This window comes from Miscanthus floridulus, chromosome 15, assembly GCF_019320115.1.
Source record: "Miscanthus floridulus cultivar M001 chromosome 15, ASM1932011v1, whole genome shotgun sequence".
Lineage (NCBI taxonomy): Eukaryota > Viridiplantae > Streptophyta > Magnoliopsida > Poales > Poaceae > Miscanthus > Miscanthus floridulus.
In genome coordinates, this window is record NC_089594.1 from 43776977 (window position 1) to 43798964 (window position 21988).

The 21988-nt window shown below is 47.9% G+C and overlaps 1 protein-coding gene across 1 annotated transcript; it reads right to left on the minus strand.

Moving 5' to 3' along the window:
• Positions 1–371: 371 nt before the first annotated feature.
• On the minus strand, positions 372–3500 carry LOC136508322 (protein NRT1/ PTR FAMILY 4.3-like). The gene is made up of 5 exons (XM_066502974.1): positions 3302–3500; positions 2826–3043; positions 2320–2760; positions 1513–1619; positions 372–1369 (listed from the first exon to the last, which is right to left on the minus strand). Exons 1-5 carry the CDS (start codon positions 3387–3389, stop codon positions 514–516), a joined length of 1710 nt encoding a protein of 569 aa, XP_066359071.1. The 5' UTR covers positions 3390–3500; the 3' UTR covers positions 372–513.
• Between the last annotated feature and the right edge of the window lie 18488 nt (positions 3501–21988).

The window sequence follows — 21988 nt, forward strand, 5'->3', positions numbered from 1 at the left end:
TGCAAGTGTTTTTATCTAGATGTTTCATATGTTGCATTGGTTGTATACGTATGTTGTAAGTGTATGTTTCAAATATTTCAATGTATGTTGGACGTGTTTTATCTGAATGTTGTATATATTGCAGTGGCCATACTCATATGTTGCAAGCGTATGTTATAAATATTTCATCTATTTTGGACGTACGTTGCAATAAATGCTTTATGTTGCAAGTGTTGCATGACCAGGTGGTCCCCTCAGGCGCAGCGGTTCCCGCATGTGCATGGAAAGCGAAGCGGGCGCATGTGTACCGCAGCAGCGGTGCGCGGCGACAGCAGCAGCAGCAGCGCGTAGCCAGGCGCTACATCAGCGTGTGGGCGGGCGGGCAGGCCGTGTCCAGACGTACAGGCGTTAGTTTTTCCCTTGCTTATTTGGTGAAAATAGCAAACCAGACCTATATAATAACGGGCACAAAGTCCATATTTCCATGACACGTAGGTTTAAAACACGTCAACAAATGATTAATAACGATCATCGTCAAAGCGCCGCATCTAGCTTCTTGGATGCTGGAGACACTCTGTAATCCTCCATCGCCGACGGCATCCTCGACGGATGATGCCTGTAGGTGTACCTCCACGCGCACAACAGGTAGAGAAGCAAGGCGACGAGTCCGAAGAGCGCAAGGAGCCAGTAGAACAAATCGAGGCGGCCGGCACTGAGGCTGGCGCCGTCCAGCCACCCGGTGCCCCTGCCGTGGCGCGCGGTGACGCGGTTGACCACCCGGATGAGGAAGCTCCCGAGCCACGATGCGATGCCGAGGATGCAGAAGAAGACGGCGCCCCCGATGGACTTCATGCCGGCGGAGGCCTCGCTGTAGAAGAACTCGAGCAGGCCGACGAAGGAGGTGACGTCCATGACGCCCAGCAGGAAGAACTGCGGCGTCAGCCAGAACACCGACATCTCGGCGGCCGCGGCGCCGCCATGGCGCCTGCGGCGCGCCTCCACGGCCGCGGCCACGGCGAGCGCCACGACGTTGGACGCGAACCCGACGCCGATCCGCTGCAGGTGCGTGATGCCGCCCGCGTACCCCGTGGCGCGGCGCAGCCACGGCACGACGGCGCGGTCGTAGACCACCAGGATCAGCATCTGGAACACGATCGGGATGACGAACAGGCTCGCCGGCGGCACGTGGGTGCTGCCCAGCCGGGTGTCCATGGTCCAGCCCTGCTGCACCGTGAACGTCAGGAGCAGCGGGATCGGGAGGTAGCCCAGCACGGAGCTCACGAAGACAGGCAGCATCCGGAGGATGATCTTCGCCTCCTCCACTTGTGTCACCGTGCACTGCGACCACGGCCGCGCGTCGCCGTCGTCCACCGCCGCTTTGTCGAGGAACCTTTTTTTTTTTTGAAGAATCAATTACGAGAGGCAGAGGGGTTAGTCAAAGCCTGCGCCCACGGTCCCTGTCAAACAGAGGAGCAATACTCTTCTACGTGGGGTTCTGTCAGATATGGTATGGATGGAGATAAGCCCACTTACTTGAAACCTGAAGTTCTCTCCAGCACTTCGATGCTGGTGGTCCCGTGCATCCCAACCAAATCCTCAGGCACTGAAAGATTCCTCTTCCTAAAAGCTGCCACGAAAACCTGTGGTTCACACAAAAATTGGTCACCAAATTTCAAAATATATTTTCATAGAAAAAATAGCACAATATTTTCCATAGAAAATAGTGCTAACACTTTCAGTACAGTAGAAAATCTTGGCAACTTTCCAAACGGAGATAATCAACGTCTGTATGATACAGAAAGGCTAACAATCAACCGGTTGATTTGCCGGTTGTTATCCACCGTTTTTTGGGCCGTGCGATGCGGAAGCGTCGGCTTCTCCCACCTGCGATCATGCTGGCACGTGCGTGCGTGCAATGCATCCCTGTGCGTGCGCCCGCTCGGCTTCAGCGTCAAGCAAGCAATTTGTTCCTGCCTGACACACGAACGCGAGCACGGAACACCCTACGACAATCTCTCCTCTCTCACCTCCTTGTGTGGATTTTGTTTTTTTAATTTCTAAAGAATTTGTGAATAATTTGATATATATTTCTCTGATATATGGAATTCATAGAAATAATTTGTAAATCTTTTTGAAAAATTTGGCATATATTTGTGTTATTCCTAAATTACATCACTCTTTACAATAAATTATACTAAAAAATCATTGTAAATATAGTAATAAGATAGTATAAATATAACTATAAGACAGTGTAAGTGTATGAGAAAAATGTGATTGATGAGAGGAGCTAAAACAACTTGTCGTTGACTAGACATTTCCATATGATAATACTGTACGTACCTGAAGGATTCTTGTGAGGGGGCTCCCAGTGGGCTTCTGGTGGCGGTAGAATGGCAGGCCGGCGACGAGGACGAGAGTGCCGAGGAGCGCGACGAGCGCGGACAGCACGAAGCCGAGGTCCCAGCCCTCGTTGTTCTGCACCCACACCACGAAGACCAGCCCCACGAATCCGCCCAGCGAGATGCAGAAGGCGTACCAGTTGAAGAAGCTGGCCTTGCCACGGAGCTCCCGCGGGTCGTCGCCGTCGAACTGGTCGCCGCCCAGCGCCGCCGCGCACACCCTTACGGCGCCCTCGCCGATCGGGATCACGTACAGGCCCAGCGTCAGCAGGCTCAGGTTCCGGCCGCTCACCGTCGTGCACTCGCTCGGGTGGTTGACGATGTCGCACGGTGGCGGGTGCAGCGACGGGAAGTGAGCTTGGCATGCTAGCAGCATGTAACCCTGTAGTTCATGGCAAGAGTTCACGTATATTTTTATGCTACTGACTGAGGTACGTACATACTCACCACAATCTCGATGGGGGCGAATATGAGGATGGTGTAGAAACGCTTGACGTAGGAGTCGGAGATGAAAGCACCGAAGAAGGTGAAGACGCAGATTGCACCGAAGAAGTTAGTGGCAGTGGTGGAGGCGTCGGCGATGCCCATGTGCATCTTGCCATGCAGGTAGCTCACCACGTTCAACAGCATCGGGATGTTTCCAATGTTCGTCATCACAACCAGGACTGCAAATTAAACACAGTGGAAGAATCACCAGTTCACCACTATACCTTTGCATTGATTTATTCATACCCATCTTCAAATTGTTGTAAAATGATGATCACACACACAGTTCAAGATTCGTTTCAGCAACGAGAGCAATTTTTCCCGGTCACCTTTAGAAAATATAACTTAACTTCATTCTTACCATCGATTTTTTTTACTATATATACCTGGCGATATTCGTTGTAAAACCAAAAGGAGATGGTTCATTTCTTACTTACAATAGATGAACATGGTGGCTTTTACGCCACCTTGCCTTTGGGGGTTAACCGGCCGTCCCTTCCAGTCTACAAGGCATTGCAAAGCCATGGCTCCTGCAGCTATTGCTCAGAACACCTATCGCAAGCCAACAAATTCACTTCACTTGACCAACGACGTCTCTTGGGTTTTCTGTGTCACTCTCCTTATGGTCTCTGCCAGCAACTAATGCTTTTTATAGCCATGGAATGTGAGCAACCCATTCCATTTTTTTGTGGACATAAGGGCAGCTAGTAGGTAAACAAAACTAGTGCAGGTTGTCTCCATGACCATGACTTGTTCGATTACTAAATAATGTTTGTAAGATTGTAATCTCAAAAGGTGATTGTGAGGGCACTTTCACCGAATCACAGCCTCACAGGATTGATTTGATACCTTGGAGCACTACTTTGTCATATCTAGATAGTAAGATGTGAACTAAGACGCGTTTACCTCATTATGTTTTTTTTAACCTACCTGCAGGTTGGGCCTAATTAGCTTCCTTGGCCCGCACTATAGCTCGCCAACCCTCCTGCCTCCTAATAATGGTCATGCATTAGGGTTCTCATTAAGTTAATGCCATGCATGGTGTATGACTTTTTCTCATCTTTTATTTGTCTTGTGAAGTTGTGAACTATCAAGGACCTTGTATGGGTGTATAAACAGAAGAAACCTACAGGTGAAGAGGGGCATTACATTAGAGAAAAGATTATGGGTACCACACATGAAAGTATAATATTTCTCCTATCACCAAGAGAACAAGCAAGGTAAGAAGGAAGAGAAACATTTTCAAGATACAAGGAGCAAACATGGCGAAATGTGGGTTTGTGCTATATTTAGCACACACGGTTTATTTATGCCACGCACATATAAAAAATGTCTATTTTGGTTAAATCAATTTGTGCTAACACGCACTATTACAAAAATGATTTTTACGATACACATCACTTTTATTTTCTGAGGCGGACACAATGGTTGTGTGTCTCGTAAAACACCCGACTATTAACGGAGGCGGTCATTTTATTTACCAAGGCACCCAAAAGATGACTGCCTCGCAAAATCGATTTACGGAGACAGTCATTTTATTTACGGAGGCGGTCAGGAAATTCTCGCCTCCGAAAATGGAATTACGGAGGCAGTAAAAAATATCTGACTCGATAAATCATTTGCGGAGGCGGACATTTGTAAGACGCCCACGTCCATAAATCAGGCTCAGCCCGGTAACCATGGAAGCCCATTACTGTCTTCATGTATATATATGCGACGTAGAGTTTTGGACGGTACACCACATGACCTTTCCCTTCACCCACAGCCGTACAACACCTCTCTTCTCTCTCGGCAATTTCCTCTCGAGCACCACCTCCTCCTCCGTCTCTCTCTCTCTCTCACCGGCAGCCGCTCACGCAGGGCTCTCTCTCTCTCCCTCACCGACAGTCTCTCTCTCTCTCTCTCTCCTCTCGCGCAGGGCCTTCTTTGGTGGCCACTTGCGTGGAGGCTTGGCGCACGGGAGCCCCGGCGGAGGAGCGCCACGCGGGATCCCCACGCAGGAGCGGGGCGCGGGAGCCCCGGTGGCGGCTCGGCGCGTGGGAACCTCGGAGGAGTAGCGCAGGGGACCTGTCTGCAGTGTGGGGCCTCTGGTGGCTTTGTGGGCAAGGTGGCCTCCACCTAGTGAGGGCGGCCCCGATGCGCAGATCCGGTGGTGGTGGGCGGCCCCGACGTGCATATCCAGTGGACGGCGGCCCCGACATGCGGGCCGGTGGAGGGCAACCCCGACTGTGGATCCGGTGGTGGAGGGGCGGGCCCGACGTGCGGATCCTGTGGATGGCGGCCCTGACGCGTGGATTCGGTGGACGGCGGCCCCGACGAGTGGAGGGTGCCCCCAATGAGCGGCGGCATGCACGTGCGGATCCAGCAGCGACAATGGCAGTGGGCTTGGCGGGCACATCGATGGGCTCATCGACGGGCTCACCGTTTTTTTATTTTTTTTAATTGATTTCCACAGACGATTCGATGCAGGCGGACCGTTTGACCACCACGGAATGACCGCCTCGCAAAAGAATACTATAGTAGGGACGATTCTTTAAGCTTCCGTGAACGGTTCTAGCTTACATGGGACTATGGGAGGGATACCCAATTGGTTTTGAAAAGTGGTTACAAACTCATTGTGATGACCATTTCTCCGGTACTTGTTCACTGACACAATTGCTTAAAGGCATTGTGTTGTGAAATATTATGCCAGCAGTGGTTACCTAAAATTACTATTTGCTGAAACTGTGTTCTTCAGTAGTATGGACGAATTCTAGTTTATTGAATTTGCTATATAATATAGAAACTTAACAATGCAGTAAAAGGTGGTCAAAATTGAGCCAATGAAAGAATTGTTTTGTGAAATGACAATAGTGCAACCTTCATCATTATCATTGAATGATCACATGACCAGATTATTTCTTTTTAAGACTTATCCAGTATATATGTGTTGCGATCCTCCTTCTATGGCTGTTATGCCATCACTTGTCCCTTTTTCTGGAAAGCGACTTGACACCATTTATAGGACCTCTGGATAGTGTAACACCCTCGGTGTTACATTATACTGTTTTTGCTAAAACACTGCATGAGCATCATACTCGTTTGTACATGTGTGTAATTTGGACTATAAATTAAATACGGCACTTGAAACGTTTATCCGAAACATGAAACAAATGTTATATTTCATGTTGTTTAATATTGTGTAGTATTCGGAGCGAATTTTTATCAAGCGAAAATGCTATAGAAGTTTATGCGAACTTTGATAAAGTTATAGTTCGTACTCCGTAGTCGACAATGAAACAAGTAGGTCAGGATTGGAATTCGATGCGAAACCGTTCGAAGTTTAAGTTATTTCGCGTAAGTTAAAAACGGGTCCTGTCAGCTCTGCCTCGCCGTCGCGTCGCGCGGTACCTTGGTCGCGTTACACGCCACCCATCGCCGCGCCCGGCACTGGTCCCACTGACTCGCCGCGGCTGCACTCGCGTGGGACGACCGCCTGCTGCCACCGTCACTTCGGCGTCGCGTCGCGTCCTGGTTTTCTTTGTCCGACGCCGTCCGCGGTGACGCAGGTCCGTGTTCGTCGGTTTGCGAGTTCGGCCGTGCGGACAGCCGTCCGGAGCGCACCTCGATGTCCCTGTCGTTTGTGTGCGCCGGTATTTTGCGTTGACGACCGTGGCTGTGCCAAGCCAAGCCACCATGACTCCCCTGTCTCCGCTGTCGTTTTGGCCGGCGTGACCGTGTCCTTAGGTTCGTCGTTGTGGCAGCGTCGTGACCCAATTAATCAAATTCTCAGCTCCGCTAGACAGCCAGTAGCGCAACCGTCCCCACCTCGTCGCTTGTAGCGCCGTACTGTGCCTCAATTTTGGAAGTGCGGCTCCGCCTGCTCCACAAGACCAGGGTGGTCTACGCCGTCGTCCAGCCACGGAACCAGAGCTTGCCATTTCAATTCATTGCACTGCTAGCCTTTCCTTCGGCTGCTCATCGCACTGCCCACTTCATTCAAAGCTCCACCGCCGTATAGCGTCTTCTCCGCGGCCGGCGAACCACGCATGAGCAGAGCAAGCAGAGCAGCCGGCGGTGCGTACTGCTGTTATTAGCTTGCTGACATCAGCATGACATCATCCCGGCGTCACTCGTGTTTTAGGGCCGCTTTCTTAAAGGAAAATAAAGCTCGGAATACATTAGAAATACGCTTGGGCCTGCTGACGCTAGCGCCTGCGCTCCTGCTCGCGTCCGCGCGCTTGCAGTGCCCGCTGCCGCGCTAGGCCGCGCTGCCGCGCTCGCGTCCACGTGTTCGCGCCCGCGTGCTGGTGTCCGCGCGCTCGCCGCCTGCAGGGCCAGCCCGCCCTCGCGCTCGCTCGCAGCCCGCACTCCGCGCTGGGCCGCACTGCCGCGCTGGGCCGCGCCGGCCTGCCCGCATCGCGGCTTGCGCCTGCGCCGCGCCTGCCGCCACTGGGCCGCGCCGGCCTGCCTGCGCCGCGCTGCGTCCGCTCCATTGCTAGGCCGAGCCACGTCGCGTATGGGCCGCTCTGTGAATGCATTTTTCAATTTCCAGTAAATTGCCAATGTTTATTCAATAAAGATTTTAGCTGAACTTTGATAATTTATAGTAAATTATGTAGTTGTTCAAAAATAGTGAAACCAAGTTTGTTAGGTTCACAAAAATACAATCTATGTGTTAGTGTAGTTAGTTCGCAGTTAGCTCTTATGATGATAGGCTCATAAATTCTAATTAGAAAGCTTAGCATTAGGTAGATTAATATTTGTAGGAATTCTTGTGGCAAATCGGTAATAGTTTTAGCTTTGAAAATTTTACAGTAGGTTCCCTAGGATATTATGTACTTGCTGTAAAATTCGTAGCCTTAGAACGAGTTGCTAAATAAAGTAGTTATTACCCTTGCTTTCTCGTATATAGCATTTGGAGTAAGAATATCTGTAGTTGCTACAATAATAATGAATGTCATATTTCAGATAGCTTAGCACCGTGGTCGGTAGCACTATCTTAGTAGTTAAATTGATGTACTGTTATTTTAAGAGTTGTTGTTGTCATATTCCTATGCATTGCACCGTTATTTCATGCATGTAGATCACGAGCTGGTAGACTTCATGCTCGTCGGCGAGCCGGAGTACGACGAGGTGATCGAGGAGTACGAGAAGGAGATCCTCGTGCAGGAGGGAGCCCAGGAGCCTATTGGTGCTGACCCTGCTGACCCGACGCCTACCCAAGGCAAGCCCCGGAGCATAACCCATATTTTTATGATCACTGAATATATATATGTGATGTGCATTTAAGTTACAAGCATTTTATGGAAACTACCTGTATAAATATATCTACCCATGAGTTCTACTAGTATAGGCCGGGTAGCTGCTATGCTCAGGATACCGGTAGCGTGAGTAACCTGCCGTTACTCGCAAATAGGTAATGAAATATGAACACTCATGAAAAAATGGTGGAAAGAAAAATGGTGACCGGGCAGGGATATGGATTGGGTACTGGTGGGTGTAAGGGGTTGTGTCCTGCGGCCAACAGGGCATGACTCGGTTACACTTTTTTATGTCCATGTCGATTAAGGACTGGTCGTTGCATATGGCTCTAGGCAAGTCACAGATTTATTGTCCCGAGCGCATACTTGGGTATGGGCGCAGGAAAGACTTGTTGCTCTCTTATCGCGGATCCGGCTCTTTCCGGACCGACTGATTGGAGGCAGGGATGGTGGAGGTCCTTGCACCACACGGAGTCTAGGACTCAGGATGTGGGGGCTTGGGGTCCAAGTTAGGACGGGGACCTGGACACACGGGATAGGAGAGTGATGGGTTAGTCCTGCCTGTGCCTAGGGTACAAGCGAGGCGTGTGTTTCGGGGCACCCAGCTGGACACATCGATTCGCGAATTGCCAAGAAATCCGGTACGGCTTGTCTGCGGTTTAGCACCGTAGTAAGAATTGAAAGTGGAAAGGAGAAGAAATATAACTGATTGCTCAACTCTTGTTTGAAAATAGAACAGGTGCTTATATAGACGAGCTAGATGATAACTTAATACGGCTGTTAATAAAAATACATAAATAAGGACTCACTATTTGTATTGCTTTCTGCTAAAGAAAACCAGCAAACCATAAAGCCTATCATATCCCTTGGAGTCGGGAAATTATTCCCACTAGTTGGATAAGTCTTGCGAGTACATTGTGTACTCAGGGTTCATTTACCTTTGTTGCAGGTGATGCTTGAAAAGTATCTTTGCGTGGAGGATCCTTCTGGTGGGCTTAGACGGAATCCTCGCCCCTACCGCTAGATGTTATTTTTAAATTCCGCTGTTATCATTCCGCACTCTGGTATTTGGTATTGTAATAATATACTTTTTAAGAAACTCTGATGTATGAAATGAACTGGTATTGTAACTCGTTCTCATTATTGGATCCTTGGGAAAAATGTGGATCTTTCGGGTTCTCCCTCGGGGTGTGCCCGACGGACACCGCTCGCTGTAGCCTGCTTTCGAGGTGCTTAGTGTCTGGTGGAAGACGAGCGCCTCCTTAAGTATGCTATTTCGGGCGGTTCTGCCATAGTTGGTACCAGAGCCAATAATGGTTATGAGTTCATCACCCTTTTTCAAAAACTTAAAAGTTTGACCAACAAAAGTTTTGCGAAAAGTAGGATGCGATTATATTAGGTAAATAAGTATAAGCCCTAGCAATATGGTCTATCTAGGATAGCGGCACTGGTTTTATCTAATAAATTTTCTATAGGTACACTGACTTACGTTGCGTAAGAAATCGCTTAGTATCGCGGAAAGTGAGTGTGCGATGTGCCAAAAATTTTACGAATACCGCTATATTCCGGCTAGAGTGAATGTATAGGTCGAAGCATGCATCATGATAATAGCATCTTACTTCAACTGAAATTCCCCTTCACGTATAACGGAAAGAGTAAATTGATAGGGCTAACTAACGTAATGCTTTAATAACTGTGCTATCATTCCCCTAATTCCTTGCTTTTGATCTGGGAAGGTGTTCTAATGGATGGTTTGTCTCTCTTACAGATGAATCTAAGGTCTGGATGTGGGAGCACCAGTTCTGGGGTGACTCACGAGGGCCAGGGTGATAGTGGCTGGGCCATTGAGCGTGGCAACGGGGGAGGTCAGGAGGTTCCACCTCTGGCTCCTCATCCTTTCTCGTCGCCGCCACCGCCTCCGCTGATGACTCCCGCGGAGATAATGGCAGAGCTGTTGGCTGCTCGCCGGGAGTCAGCTGCTGCTCGCTAGGAAACAGCTCGTGCCCTAGACATTATGGCATAGGCTATCACGGGCCTCACCCATGGAGGCCACGGGGGTCACGGTGGGAACAGGGGTGGTGCCGTCGTCCTGAGGGATTGTCCTCTTACCAGGACTTCCTCAAGACTCACCCACCCACCTTCACCCCATCTGATGAGCCTTTGGAGGCAGAACACTAGCTTCATATGATGGAGTAGAAATTTTGGCTGCTCGGAGTGACCGACGAGCAGAAGGTGTACTTTGCAGCGCAGTAGCTTTTGGGGTCCGCAGGTGCTTGGTGGGAAACCTTCCAGGCCACGGAGCTGTCGGATCATTCGGCAACCTGGCAGGAGTTCTCCACCACGTTCCAAGAGTTCTTTATCCCTGCTGGTGTCATCAACCAGAAGGTGACTGAGTTCCTGGAGCTGTGCCAGAGGAACAGAACAATGATGGAATATGTGAACACATTTAATCACTTGGCTCAGTATGCTGGCAGTCAAGTGGATACTGATGATAGGAAAAGGGAACGCTTCTTTTGTGGTCTAGCTCCCCTTCTTTAGGAAAAGCTCTACACGGTGAACTATCAGACCTTTGGGGCTCTGATGAACGCCGCCATTGCTATGGAGGGTTTTCAGCGGGAGTCTCAGGCTGATGGGAAGAGGAAGCGGGTGGCAGCTAGATCCTCCAGCCACCCTCACACACAGAAGATATAGGTTGTCTGGCGGGGCCCTATCAACCATTTGGTGGGCCTTCATTCCGACCACCCTAGCAGACTTCACAAGCTTTCTCTACATAGTACCGTGCACCTCAGCAACAGGTGCAGCCTCAGCAGTCTCAGGGACAGCAGGGCCCACCTCGCCAGGGGTTCAAGAACAAGCCAGGTGCTTGTTTTAAGTGTGGCAAAGATGGCCACCACACCAGGGAGTGTCCCCAACATCAGCCAGTTCAGTTAGCTCAACCGTCCACAAATTCTAGGCTTGTCAAGAGGACCATCATCAAGAAGAAAGTGCCCAGTAGGTCCGGCCAGGTGCACTTCACAAATGTCGCGCAGGTGTTGCAGCAGGAGCCGGTGATGGCTGATATGTTTACCATTGACTCCCATCCAGCTTTGGTGTTGTTCGATTCTGGTGCATCACATTCCTTTATGAGCATGGGGTTTGTAGAGCGGCACAACTTATCATTTATGGCTATACCGTATGCCTATAAGATCCATACTGTGGGGTCACAAATGTTCATCAATACCCGCACGGATACAGTAAGTTTGGTGTTAGCCACTGAAAGGTCCTTGTTTGGTTTTGGTAATTGAGTGATAACTTAGGTGGACTAATTGTGTTTATGTGAGATACACAGGTGATTAGTCCACAGGTACATGTGTGTGAGCAACATATGCCTTGGAGGTGAAAATGGCTTGGAGATGTTGCAAAACTCACACATGTGATGATGAAGGAGCTTAAATGCACATGAGACATGACATTGAGTCATGTGATCAAGGTAGAGAAGATCAAGACAAGACTTGGCTTGATGGACCGGTTGCAAGCGTGAAGGGCAAGTCAAAGGCTTTGGAGTGATGGACCGTGTGGCGGTGAAGCTTGAGCAAGACTTGGCGCCGATGGACGATGGCAACGGTGAAGAGCAAGTAAAGTCAAGATTGATGAACCAATATGATCATGTGATGATATGAAGTGGATCATATCATTGTTGATCGTGTTGGTGCATGTGTTGCATCGACATTGGAAGAGATGGAATGGAATGCGCAAGGCAAAGGTATAACCTAAGGCATTTCATTTCACCGGTCATAGGTGTGTAGAGAAGTTTATGACTGGGTTTAGGATAGATGGCCGTACTATCAAGAGGGGCAAACTTGTTTGCATATCGGTCATCTAGTGCCACTCGAGTGATCTAACTTTGCATTGTCACTAGGATCGAGTGGCGTGGCAAGTTGAGTGGCTAGCATCCTTTGGGAAATAATTGTGAAAATGCTAACACACATACACATGGTGGTGTACACTTGGTGGTGTTGGCACATTTACAAAGGATTCGGCGCTTTCGGGAAAATGGAATGCCTATTTTCTATTGCGCCGGATGTAAATTCTTGGTGGTTAGGACATTGGAACAAGGGTAAAGAAGTTAGAAGTGAAAACGAGTTGGTCGCGAAGATGCTGGCATCGGTCAACTGACTAGAAGCTGGATCTGCATGCACCGGATGCTGGCTGGCTGCGTTCGGTCAGGCCGATGTACGATGACGCAGAAGCTGGAGTGTGACCGGACGCTGGCTGCGTCCGATCAAGTGTGACCGGACGCGTCTGGTCGAGGTCGGTACCTTACTAGAAATGACCGGACGCTGGGGGTTCAGCGTCTGGTCAGTTGAAAGCTACTGCGTCTGGTCAAGTCAAGTGACCGTTGGAACCGAGACACGTGGCCATCTATGGGCGACCGGACGCTGAGGTCCAGCGTCCGGTCAACACGACCGGAGCATCTGGTCGGCCCGACCGTTGCCTAGTGAAGGGGTAACGGCTAGTTTAGCCCTTGGGGCTATAAATAGTAGTGGCCTTTGGCCATGGCTAGCGTAGAGCACCTTGGGGGACTTTGTGTCCATGCTTGAGAGTGCTTGAGAGCCCTCCATCTCACACATACTTGATAGCGATCATCCGATTGAGTGAGTGAGCAATTCTAGTACGATTGCATCGTGAGGTTGCATTGAGTGGCACTAGGTGATCGAGTTGTAAGTCGGTGGTGCTTGTTACTCTTGGAGGTTGCCACCTCCTAGACGGCTTGGTGGTGGTCTCCGTTGAAGCGCGCAAGAAGCTTGTGCGGCGCTCCGGAGAAGTGCTTGTGAGGGGCATTGTGCTCGCCCCGCGGGAGCTGCGAAGAGCAACTCTAGTAAAGCGTGTCATTGAGCTACCCTCACTTCTGGGGTAGGTTCTTGCGGCGCCCGACATGCGGGCTTAGCGGGTGATGCTAATTAGCCGCCGAACCACCAAGTGAGCGGTCGACACAACGGGGACTAGCGTGTTGGCAAACACGTGAACCTCGGGAGAAAAATCATCGTGTCAACTTTGTTCTTCCCGTTGGTTTGCATCCCCATTACACAAGCTTGCAATTACTTTTATACATATTAAGCTTGTGTAGTTGCTCTTGTAATTAGATAGCTTGTGTAGCTTGCTAATTACCTTCTTGTTTGTGTAGCATAGAAGTAGCTCCCTTGCGTGGCTAATTTGGTTTTAGTAACCTTGTTAGTCACATTGCTTAGTTTGTGTAGCTAAGTGTTTGCGCTCTCTAATTAGGCATTGGTTGCCTTGTTATTGAGCATTGCTAGTGAGCTTAGTTAGCTTTGTGCTTTTGCTTACTAGCATGTGTAGGAGCTCCCTTGTTGCTTAAAGTACTAGTGGCATAGGTTTGTGTAACCTTGCTCCTAAAATTGTTTAGGAGAGCTCTAACTAGCCCGGCACCTTTGTTGCATAATTGTTATCTTTGCAAGGTGTTAGTGAACATATATAGTGGGGTATAGTCTTGGCTAGACCGATAGTTTTAATTCCGCATTTGTATCGGTTAGCTGACGCGTTTAAGTTTTAGAAAAGACTATTCACCCCCTCTAGTCCGCCATCTCGACCCTTCAGCCACCCACACTTACCGCCAATAGTTCATGGTCATGCCTGGGCAAGGCATTGATGCTATTCTTGGAATGAACTGGTTGTGGGTGTATGGGGTAGTATTGGATATGCAGAGGAGAAGTAAGGAGTTATGGCTTCCTTCTTCTGAGGATAGGATATCTCTTATTGTACCCTTAGAACCAGTCTTACCTATTGCTACCCATGCTGAAGCTGCTCCTGATCTTACCTCCATCCTGGTAGTATGTGAGTTCCCGGATATTTTCCTTGAAGATCTTCCTAGGTTGCCACCGGACAGTGAGGTAGAATTCTCCATTGAGCTAGAGCCCGGTACTGCTCCTATCTCTAGACGCCCATACCGCATGGCTCCAAGGGAACTAGTAGAAATGAAGAAGCAACTAGAAGAGTTGATGGACAAGGGTTTCATCCGTCTGAGTTCTTCACCATGGGGTTGCCCAGCCATTTTCGTGAAGAAGGATGGTACCTTGCAGATGTGTGTGGATTACCGGCCCCTTAATGCGGTAATAGTTAAGAACAAGTATCCCTTGCCCCACATAGATACCTTGTTTGACCAATTAGCTGGTGCTAAGGTGTTCTCAAAGATTGATCTTCGATCAGGCTATCATCAGATCAAGATCATTCCACATGATATACCAAAGACAACTTTCTCTACTAGGTATGGGCTGTATGAGTACCTAGTGATGTCTTTTGGTCTTACCAATGCTCCTACCTTCTTCATGTACCTGATAAATTCAGTTTTCATGCCGGAGCTGGATAAGTTTGTGGTGGTTTTCATTGATGACATCCTGATTTATTCCAAGAATGATGAAGAGCACGTCCGACACCTTTGGATAGTACTGATTCGACTAAGGGAGCACAAGCTATATGCTAAATTTGGTAAGTGCAAGTTTTGGTTGGATCGAGTGCAGTTTTTGGGGCGTGTGTTGACACCTGAAGGCGTTTCTGTAGATCCTAGCAAGGTGCAAAATGTATTGGATTGGAAGTCTCCCAAGTCTGTGCATTAGATTCGTCAGTTCCTTGGTCTAGCGGGATACTATCAACGTTTCATTCCTGATTTCTCCAAGATAGCCCAGCCAATGACCAAGCTGCTCCAGAAAGAAGCTAAGTTTGATTGGAGCCTAGCTTGTGAAGAAGCTTTTCAATCTCTGAAGACTTTTCTGACCACTGCTCCTATGTTGGCCCAACCAGATATTGATAGGCCCTTTGATGTATACTGTGATGCCTCGAAGATAGGGTTGGGGTGTGTGCTTATGTAAGATGGGCGGGTGATAGCTTATGCTTCGCGCCAACTGAAGAAGCATGAGGTGAACTACCCCACTCATGACTTAGAGTTGGCTGTTGTTGTCCACGCTCTGAAGATTTGGAGGCATTATCTGTTGGGCAACAAAGTGCACATCTTCATAGACCACAAGAGCCTCAAGTATATTTTCACTCAGTCTAAGCTGAACATGAGGCAAAGGAGATGGTTAGAGTTGATAAAGGATTATAATTTGGAAGTCCATTATCACCCAGGAAAGGCCAATGTTGTAGCAGATGCTTTGAGCCAAAAGTCACATCATGTTGAGGAAATACCTTTGTCTCTCAACCACACAGAGGTGCTAGCTCATATTGCACTGACCTCGGAATTGCTGTAGCGGATTATTCAGGAATAGAAGGAAGACCCCGAAGAGATTCCTCACATCAGGAAGTTGATGGCCAAAGGTCGTGGCCCTCACTTTAGCATTGATGAGCAAGGGGTCGTGAGATACAAGGATAGATTGGTGGTTCCATCCAATGAAGAGCTAAAAAGAAAAATTTTGAATGAAGCTCACCATTCAAAGTTGTCTATTCATCCGAGCAGTAACAAGATGTATCATGATCTATGCCATTTGTACTGGTGGTCTAACATGAAGCAGGACATCACCCGGCATGTCGCGGAGTGTGACACTTGTGGCAGGGTTAAAGCAGATCATATGCGTACCCCTGGATATCTACAACCCTTGCCCATTCCTATTTGGAAATGGGAGGATATTTCCATGGATTTCATTGTGGGTTTACCCCGCATGTCCTTAGGTTACGATTCTATCTGGGTCATTGTGGACTATCTCACCAAGTTCGCTCACTTTATCCCAGTGGACACTAGATATACTGCTAAGAAGTATGCTAAGATATATTTCAATCAGATTGTGACCCTACATGGAGTTCCTCTTACTATCATTTCTGATAGAGGGTCAGTTTTTGTCTCTCATTTCTAGGAGCAACTTCAGCACTGTGTGGGTACTCATCTTCTTAGAAGCTCCGCATACCACCCCCAAACTGATGGTCAGACTGAAAGGGTGAACTAGGTGCTCGAGGATATGTTGAGGGCTTGTACCATTTCTTTTCCTAAGAAGTGGGATAAGTGTTTGAAGTTAGCTGAATTTTCATATAATAACAGCTATCAGGAAAGCATTCGCATGGCACCATTTGAAGCCCTATACAGAAGGAAGTGTAGGACGCCACTCAACTAGGTTGAGGTGGGAGACCGCGGATACTTTGGGCCTGAGTTCATCCAAGCGGCTCGAGATCAAGTGAGCATTATTCGGAGTCACTTGAAGGCAGCTCAAAGCCGACAGAAAGCTTTTGCTGATAAGCGGAGAAGGCCCTTGGAGTTTACAGTTGGAGATTATGTATATCTCAAGGTGTCTCCTATGAGAGGGGTGCATCGGTTTGGCATTCATGGCAAGCTAGCCCCTCGATATGTGGGTCCGTATCAGGTGTTGGAGCAGTGTGGTCCAGTGGCTTACCATCTACAACTTCTAGATATTCTATCTACAGTACACAACATGTTCCATGTATCACAACTGAAGAAGTGTTTGCGGGTTCCTGATGAAGCGGTGGAAATAGAAGGACTTCCTCTCCAGCCAGATTTAACTTATGTGGAGCACCCTATCAAAATCTTGGATGAGAAGGAGAGAGTGACCAGGAGCAGAGTGGTAAAATTCTACAAGGTGCAGTGGCAAAATCATTCAGAGGCTGAAGCCACTTGGGAACAAGAGAGTTACCTATTGCAGCATTACCTCCATCTTCTCGCCGGCTCTGATAGTTAGTTGTTGTGCTAATAATGTATTCCTTGTCTCTTTCACACACTAGGCACATGAAATCTCGGGTCGAGATTTTGTTTTAGGGGGTAGATTTGTAACACCCTCGGTGTTACATTGTACTGTTTTTGCTAAAACACTGCATGAGCATTATACTTGTTTGTACATGTGTGTAATTTGGAGTATAAATTAAATACGACACTTGAAACATTTATCCGAAACGTGAAACAAATGTTACATTTCATGTTGTTTAATATTGTGTAGTATTCAGAGCAAATTTTTATCAAGCAAAAATGCTATAGAAGTTTATGCGAACTTTGATAAAGTTGTAGTGCGTACTCCGTAGTCTACAATGAAACAAGTAGGTCAGGATTGGAATTCGACGTGAAACCATTCGAAGTTTAAGTTATTTCGCGTAAGTTAAAAATGGGTCCTGTCAGCTCTGCCTCGCCGTCGCGTCGCACGGTACCTTGGTCGCGTTACACGCCACCCATCGCCGCGCCCGACACTGGTCCCGTTGACTCACCGTGGCTGCACTCGCGTGGGACGACCGCCTGCTGCCACCGTCACTTCGGCGTCGCGTCGCGTCCTGGTTTTCTTTGTCCGACGCCGTCCGCGGTGACATAAGTCCGTGTTCGTTGGTTTGCGAGTTTGGCCGTGCGGACAGCCATCTGGAGCGCACCTCGCTGTCCCTGTCGCTTGTGTGCACTGGTATTTTGCGTTAACGACCATGGCTGTGCCAAGCCAAGCCGCCATGACTCCCCTGTCTCCGCTGTCGTTTTGGTCGGCATGACCATGTCCTTCGGTTCGCCGTCGTGGCAGCGTCGTGACCCAATTAATCAAGTTCTCAGCTCCGCTAGACAGCCAGCAGCACAACCATCCCCACCTCGTCGCTTGTAGCGCCGCACTGTGCCTCGATTTTGGAAGTGCAGCTCTGCCTGCTCCATAAGACCAGGGTGGTCTGCGTCGTCGTCCAGCCACGGAACCAGAGCTTACCATTTCAATTCATTGCACTGCTAGCCTTTCCTTCAGCTGCTCATCGCACTGCCCACTTCATTCAAAGCTCCACTGCCGTATAGCGTCTTCTCCGCGGCCGACGAACCACGCGCGAGCAGAGCAAGCAGAGCAGCCGGCGGTGCGTACTGCTGTTATTAGCTTGTTGACGCCAGCATGACGTCATCCCGGCATCACTCGTGTTTTAGGGCCGCTTTCTTATAGGAAAATAAAGCTCGGAATACATTAGAAATACGCTTGGGCCTGCTGACGCTAGCGTCTGTGCTCCTGCTCGCGTCCGCGCGCTTGCAGCTCCCGTTGCCGCACTGGTCCGCGCTGCCGCGCTCGCGTCCACGCGTTCGCCCCCGCGTGCTGGCATCCGCGCGCTCACGCCCGCTCGCCGCCTGCTAGGCCAGCCCGCCCTCACGCTCGCCCGCGGCCCGCACTCCGCGCTGGGCCGCGCCGGCCTGCCCGCATCGCGCCAGCGCCTACACCCGCGCCTGCTGCTGCTAGGCAGCGCTCGCCTGCCCGCGCCGCGCTGCGTCCGCTCCGTTCTGTATTCAATAAAGATTTTAGCTGAACTTTGATAATTTGTAGTAAATTGTGTAGTTATCCAAAAATAGTGAAACCAAGTTTGTTAAGTTCACAAAAATACCATCTATTTGTTAGTGTAGTTAGTTTACAGTTAGCTATTATGATGATAGGCTCATAAATTCTAATTAGAAAGCTTAGTATTAGGTAGATTAATATTTGCAGGAATTCTTGTGGCAAATCGGTAATAGTTTTAGCTTTGAAAATTTTATAGTAGGTTCCCTAGGATATTATGTACTTGCTGTAAAATTCATAGCCTTAGAACGAGTTGCTAAATAAAGTAGTTATTAGCCTTGCTTTATCGTATATAGCATTAGGAGTAAGAATATCTGTAGTTGCTATAATAATAATGAATGCCATATTTCAGATAGCTTAGCACCGTGGTCGGTAGCACTATCTTAGTAGTTAAATCGATGTACTGTTATTTTAAGAGTTGCTGTTGTCATATTTCTAAGCATTGCACCGTCATTTCATGCATGTAGATCACGAGCTGGTAGACTTCGTGCCCACCGGCGAGCCGAAGTATGATGAGGTGATCGAGGAGTATGAGGAGGAGATCCTCGTGTAGGTGGGAGCCCAGGAGCCTGTTGGTGCTGACCCTGCTGACCCGGTGCCTGCCCAAGGCAATCCCCGAAGTATAACCCATATTTTTATGATCACTGAATATATATATGTGACGTGCATTTAAGTTACAGGCATTTTATGGAAACTACTTGCATAAATATATCTACCCATGAGTTCTACTAGTATAGGCCGAGTAGCTGCTATGCTCAGGATACCGGTAGCGTGAGTAACCTGCCGTTACTTGCAAATAGGTAATGAAATATGAACACTCATGATAAAATGGTGGAAAGAAAAATGGTGACCAGGCAGGGATATGGATTTGGTACTGTTGGGTGTAAGGGGTTGTGTTCTGCGGCCAACAGGGCATGACTCGGTTACACTTTTTCATGTCTGTGTCGATTAAGGACCGGTCGTTGCATATGGCTCTAGGCAAGTCACAGATTTATTGTCCCGAGCGCATACTTGGGTATGGGCGCTGGGAAGACTTGTTGCTCTCTTGTCGCGGATCCGGCTCTTTCCGAACCGACTGATTGGAGACGGGGATGGTGGAGGTCCTTGCACCACACGGAGTGCAGGACTCAGGATGTGGGGGCTTGGGGTCTAAGTTAGGACGGGGACCTGGACACACGAGACAGGAGAGTGATGGGTTGGTCCTGCCTGTGCCTGGGGTACAAGCGGGGCGTATGTTTCGGGGCACCCAGCTGGGTACATTGATTCGCGAATTGCCAGGAAATCCGGTACGGCTTGTCTGTGGTTTAGCACCGTAGTAAGAACTGAAAGTGGAAAGGAGGAGAAATATAACTGATTGCTCAACTCTTGCTTGAAAATAGAACATGTGCTTATATAGACGAGCTAGATGATAACTTAATACGTCTGTTAATAATAATACATAAATAAGGACTCACTATTAGTATTGCATTCTGCTAAAGAAAACCAGCAAACCATAAAGCCTATCATATCCCTTGGAGTCGGGAAATTATTCCCACTAGTTGGATAAGTCTTGCGAGTACATTGTGTACTTAGGGTTCATTTACCTTTGTTGCAGGTGATGCTTGAAGAGTATCTTTGTGTGGAGGATCCTTCTGGTGGGCTTAGACGGAATCCTTGCCCCTACTGCTAGATGTTATTTTTAAATTCCGCTGTTATCATTCCGCACTCTGGTATTTGGTATTGTAATAATATACTTTTTAAGAAACTCTGATGTATGAAATAAACTGGTATTGTAACTCGTTCTCATTATTGAATCATTGGGAAAAATGTGGATCTTTCGGGTTCTCCCTCGGGGTGTGCCCGATGGACACCGCTCGCTGTAGCCTGCTTTCGAGGTGCTTAGTGTCTGGTGGAAGACGAACGCCTCCTTAAGTATGCTATTTCGGACGGTTCTACCACAGATAGTATACGTCCTACTAACTTTATGAGCAACTGTTTATCAATTTGCAATTGTTTTTCACTGAAACTATACCATTGAAAGTAAATGGTTGTGAGTGCAGTCTTGGCTAGTATTAGCTCGTATATCGGGTAGGTGAACGAACATGCGAGACTTGTTAACTACTCCCTCCATTCTAAATTACTAGTTATTTGGCTTTTGTAGATTATTTTATCATATACCTAGATATAGTGTATATCTAGTATATAGTCAAGATGTCTTATAATTTGGAAGGGAGAGTAGGTAGGTACGCCTGCTTAGTGACAACGGGTGATATATACATCATTGTAAGAGCGGAGGTACACTTATATTGTAGGTAGATGGATATATACCACATTTTCTCATCTAAATCTTTTAATCATGCACCATCGTAGTAGAAACAATAGATTTTATCAGCAATACTAATAAACTTAGTAACAATAAGTTTCATGTATATGAGTATACGCATTTGCTTTTATTAGAATCTATTTAGATCCATTAGCACTAAAAATTAGTAACTAACATTAGTAGTGGATCCAAACCGACTTACTAATAAACTTCTTAATTATTAGCTATGAGCTGCTAACTATTGGTTCCATTAGAGTTTGGAGTTACTAATAGGTGCTAATATATGCACATTCAATTCACTATCCAACCACCTATTAACAGGTGAATTTAAACGGCCTCCTACTAAAAACTAGCTAGCTCAAAAATAGCAGCTATTATCTATTAGCTAGCTAATTTTTAGTGCTAATGATAAATCTAAATATGCCTTAATTTAATCGCGGATCCACATTACAAGAAGCCTTGTGAGTCGATCAGTTAATTTCTAGCTTATGCAGAAAACGTGGATGCGTCTGTGTGGTGGTGGCGTGAGTACCGTATTTTGAGTGTGTGTGCAGTGCAGTGTGCTTTTAGTATAAAATTCTTAGAAAGAGCATTAACTATTCTTAAATTAGCCTCATTAAAGGGTAATTCCACTTGTTTCGCGAACTAAATCTTCACTGATCAGTTAAAAGTTACAAGACTTTTTTTTGTGGCGAACCACCGCAGTGTGGCGTGGCCGGTGGCCCCAAGTGCACTACACCTGAACAGGAAATGGTGCTGTGTAGCTATCAGACTAAGACTAGTCCCTAATAGGTCATTGTTCTCTGCACTACAACCCACTACCGGTGGAGGGAAGTATCACGAGGATCCTTTTTTTTGCTTGGCCGGCATCTAGAGATTGGACATGGTCCTGATAATGCTACTTTTTACTAGCAACAGTGCATCATCAGACTGACTTCAATTTGCTATCAAAAAGCTAAGGTAAGATAATCCTTAACCAAGAATAATACTCGCCCCTTTGGCATTATCCACGCACAGGTTCTGAGTTGGAGAACACACAAGATGCCCTCTACATGCCGTAATCCATTGGTGGTTCACAAACGAGTGATGTCCGTGAGCTATGACACATCACCGTCTGTGATATCAGTTGCTAGTGCTGTTTAATTGGACAGGGAAATAACAGAGTGCAATGTATATACGGGCCGGCATTTGCTGTATGGATAGTGCTTGTTTGGCCAATCAAATAGCGGAGGGCAAAGAGGTAGGTAACTGTTGAGCTTAGTCCCCGCACTCGGCCCCATTCGCGGTTGGTATACTGGTATCAGGTCAACTGAC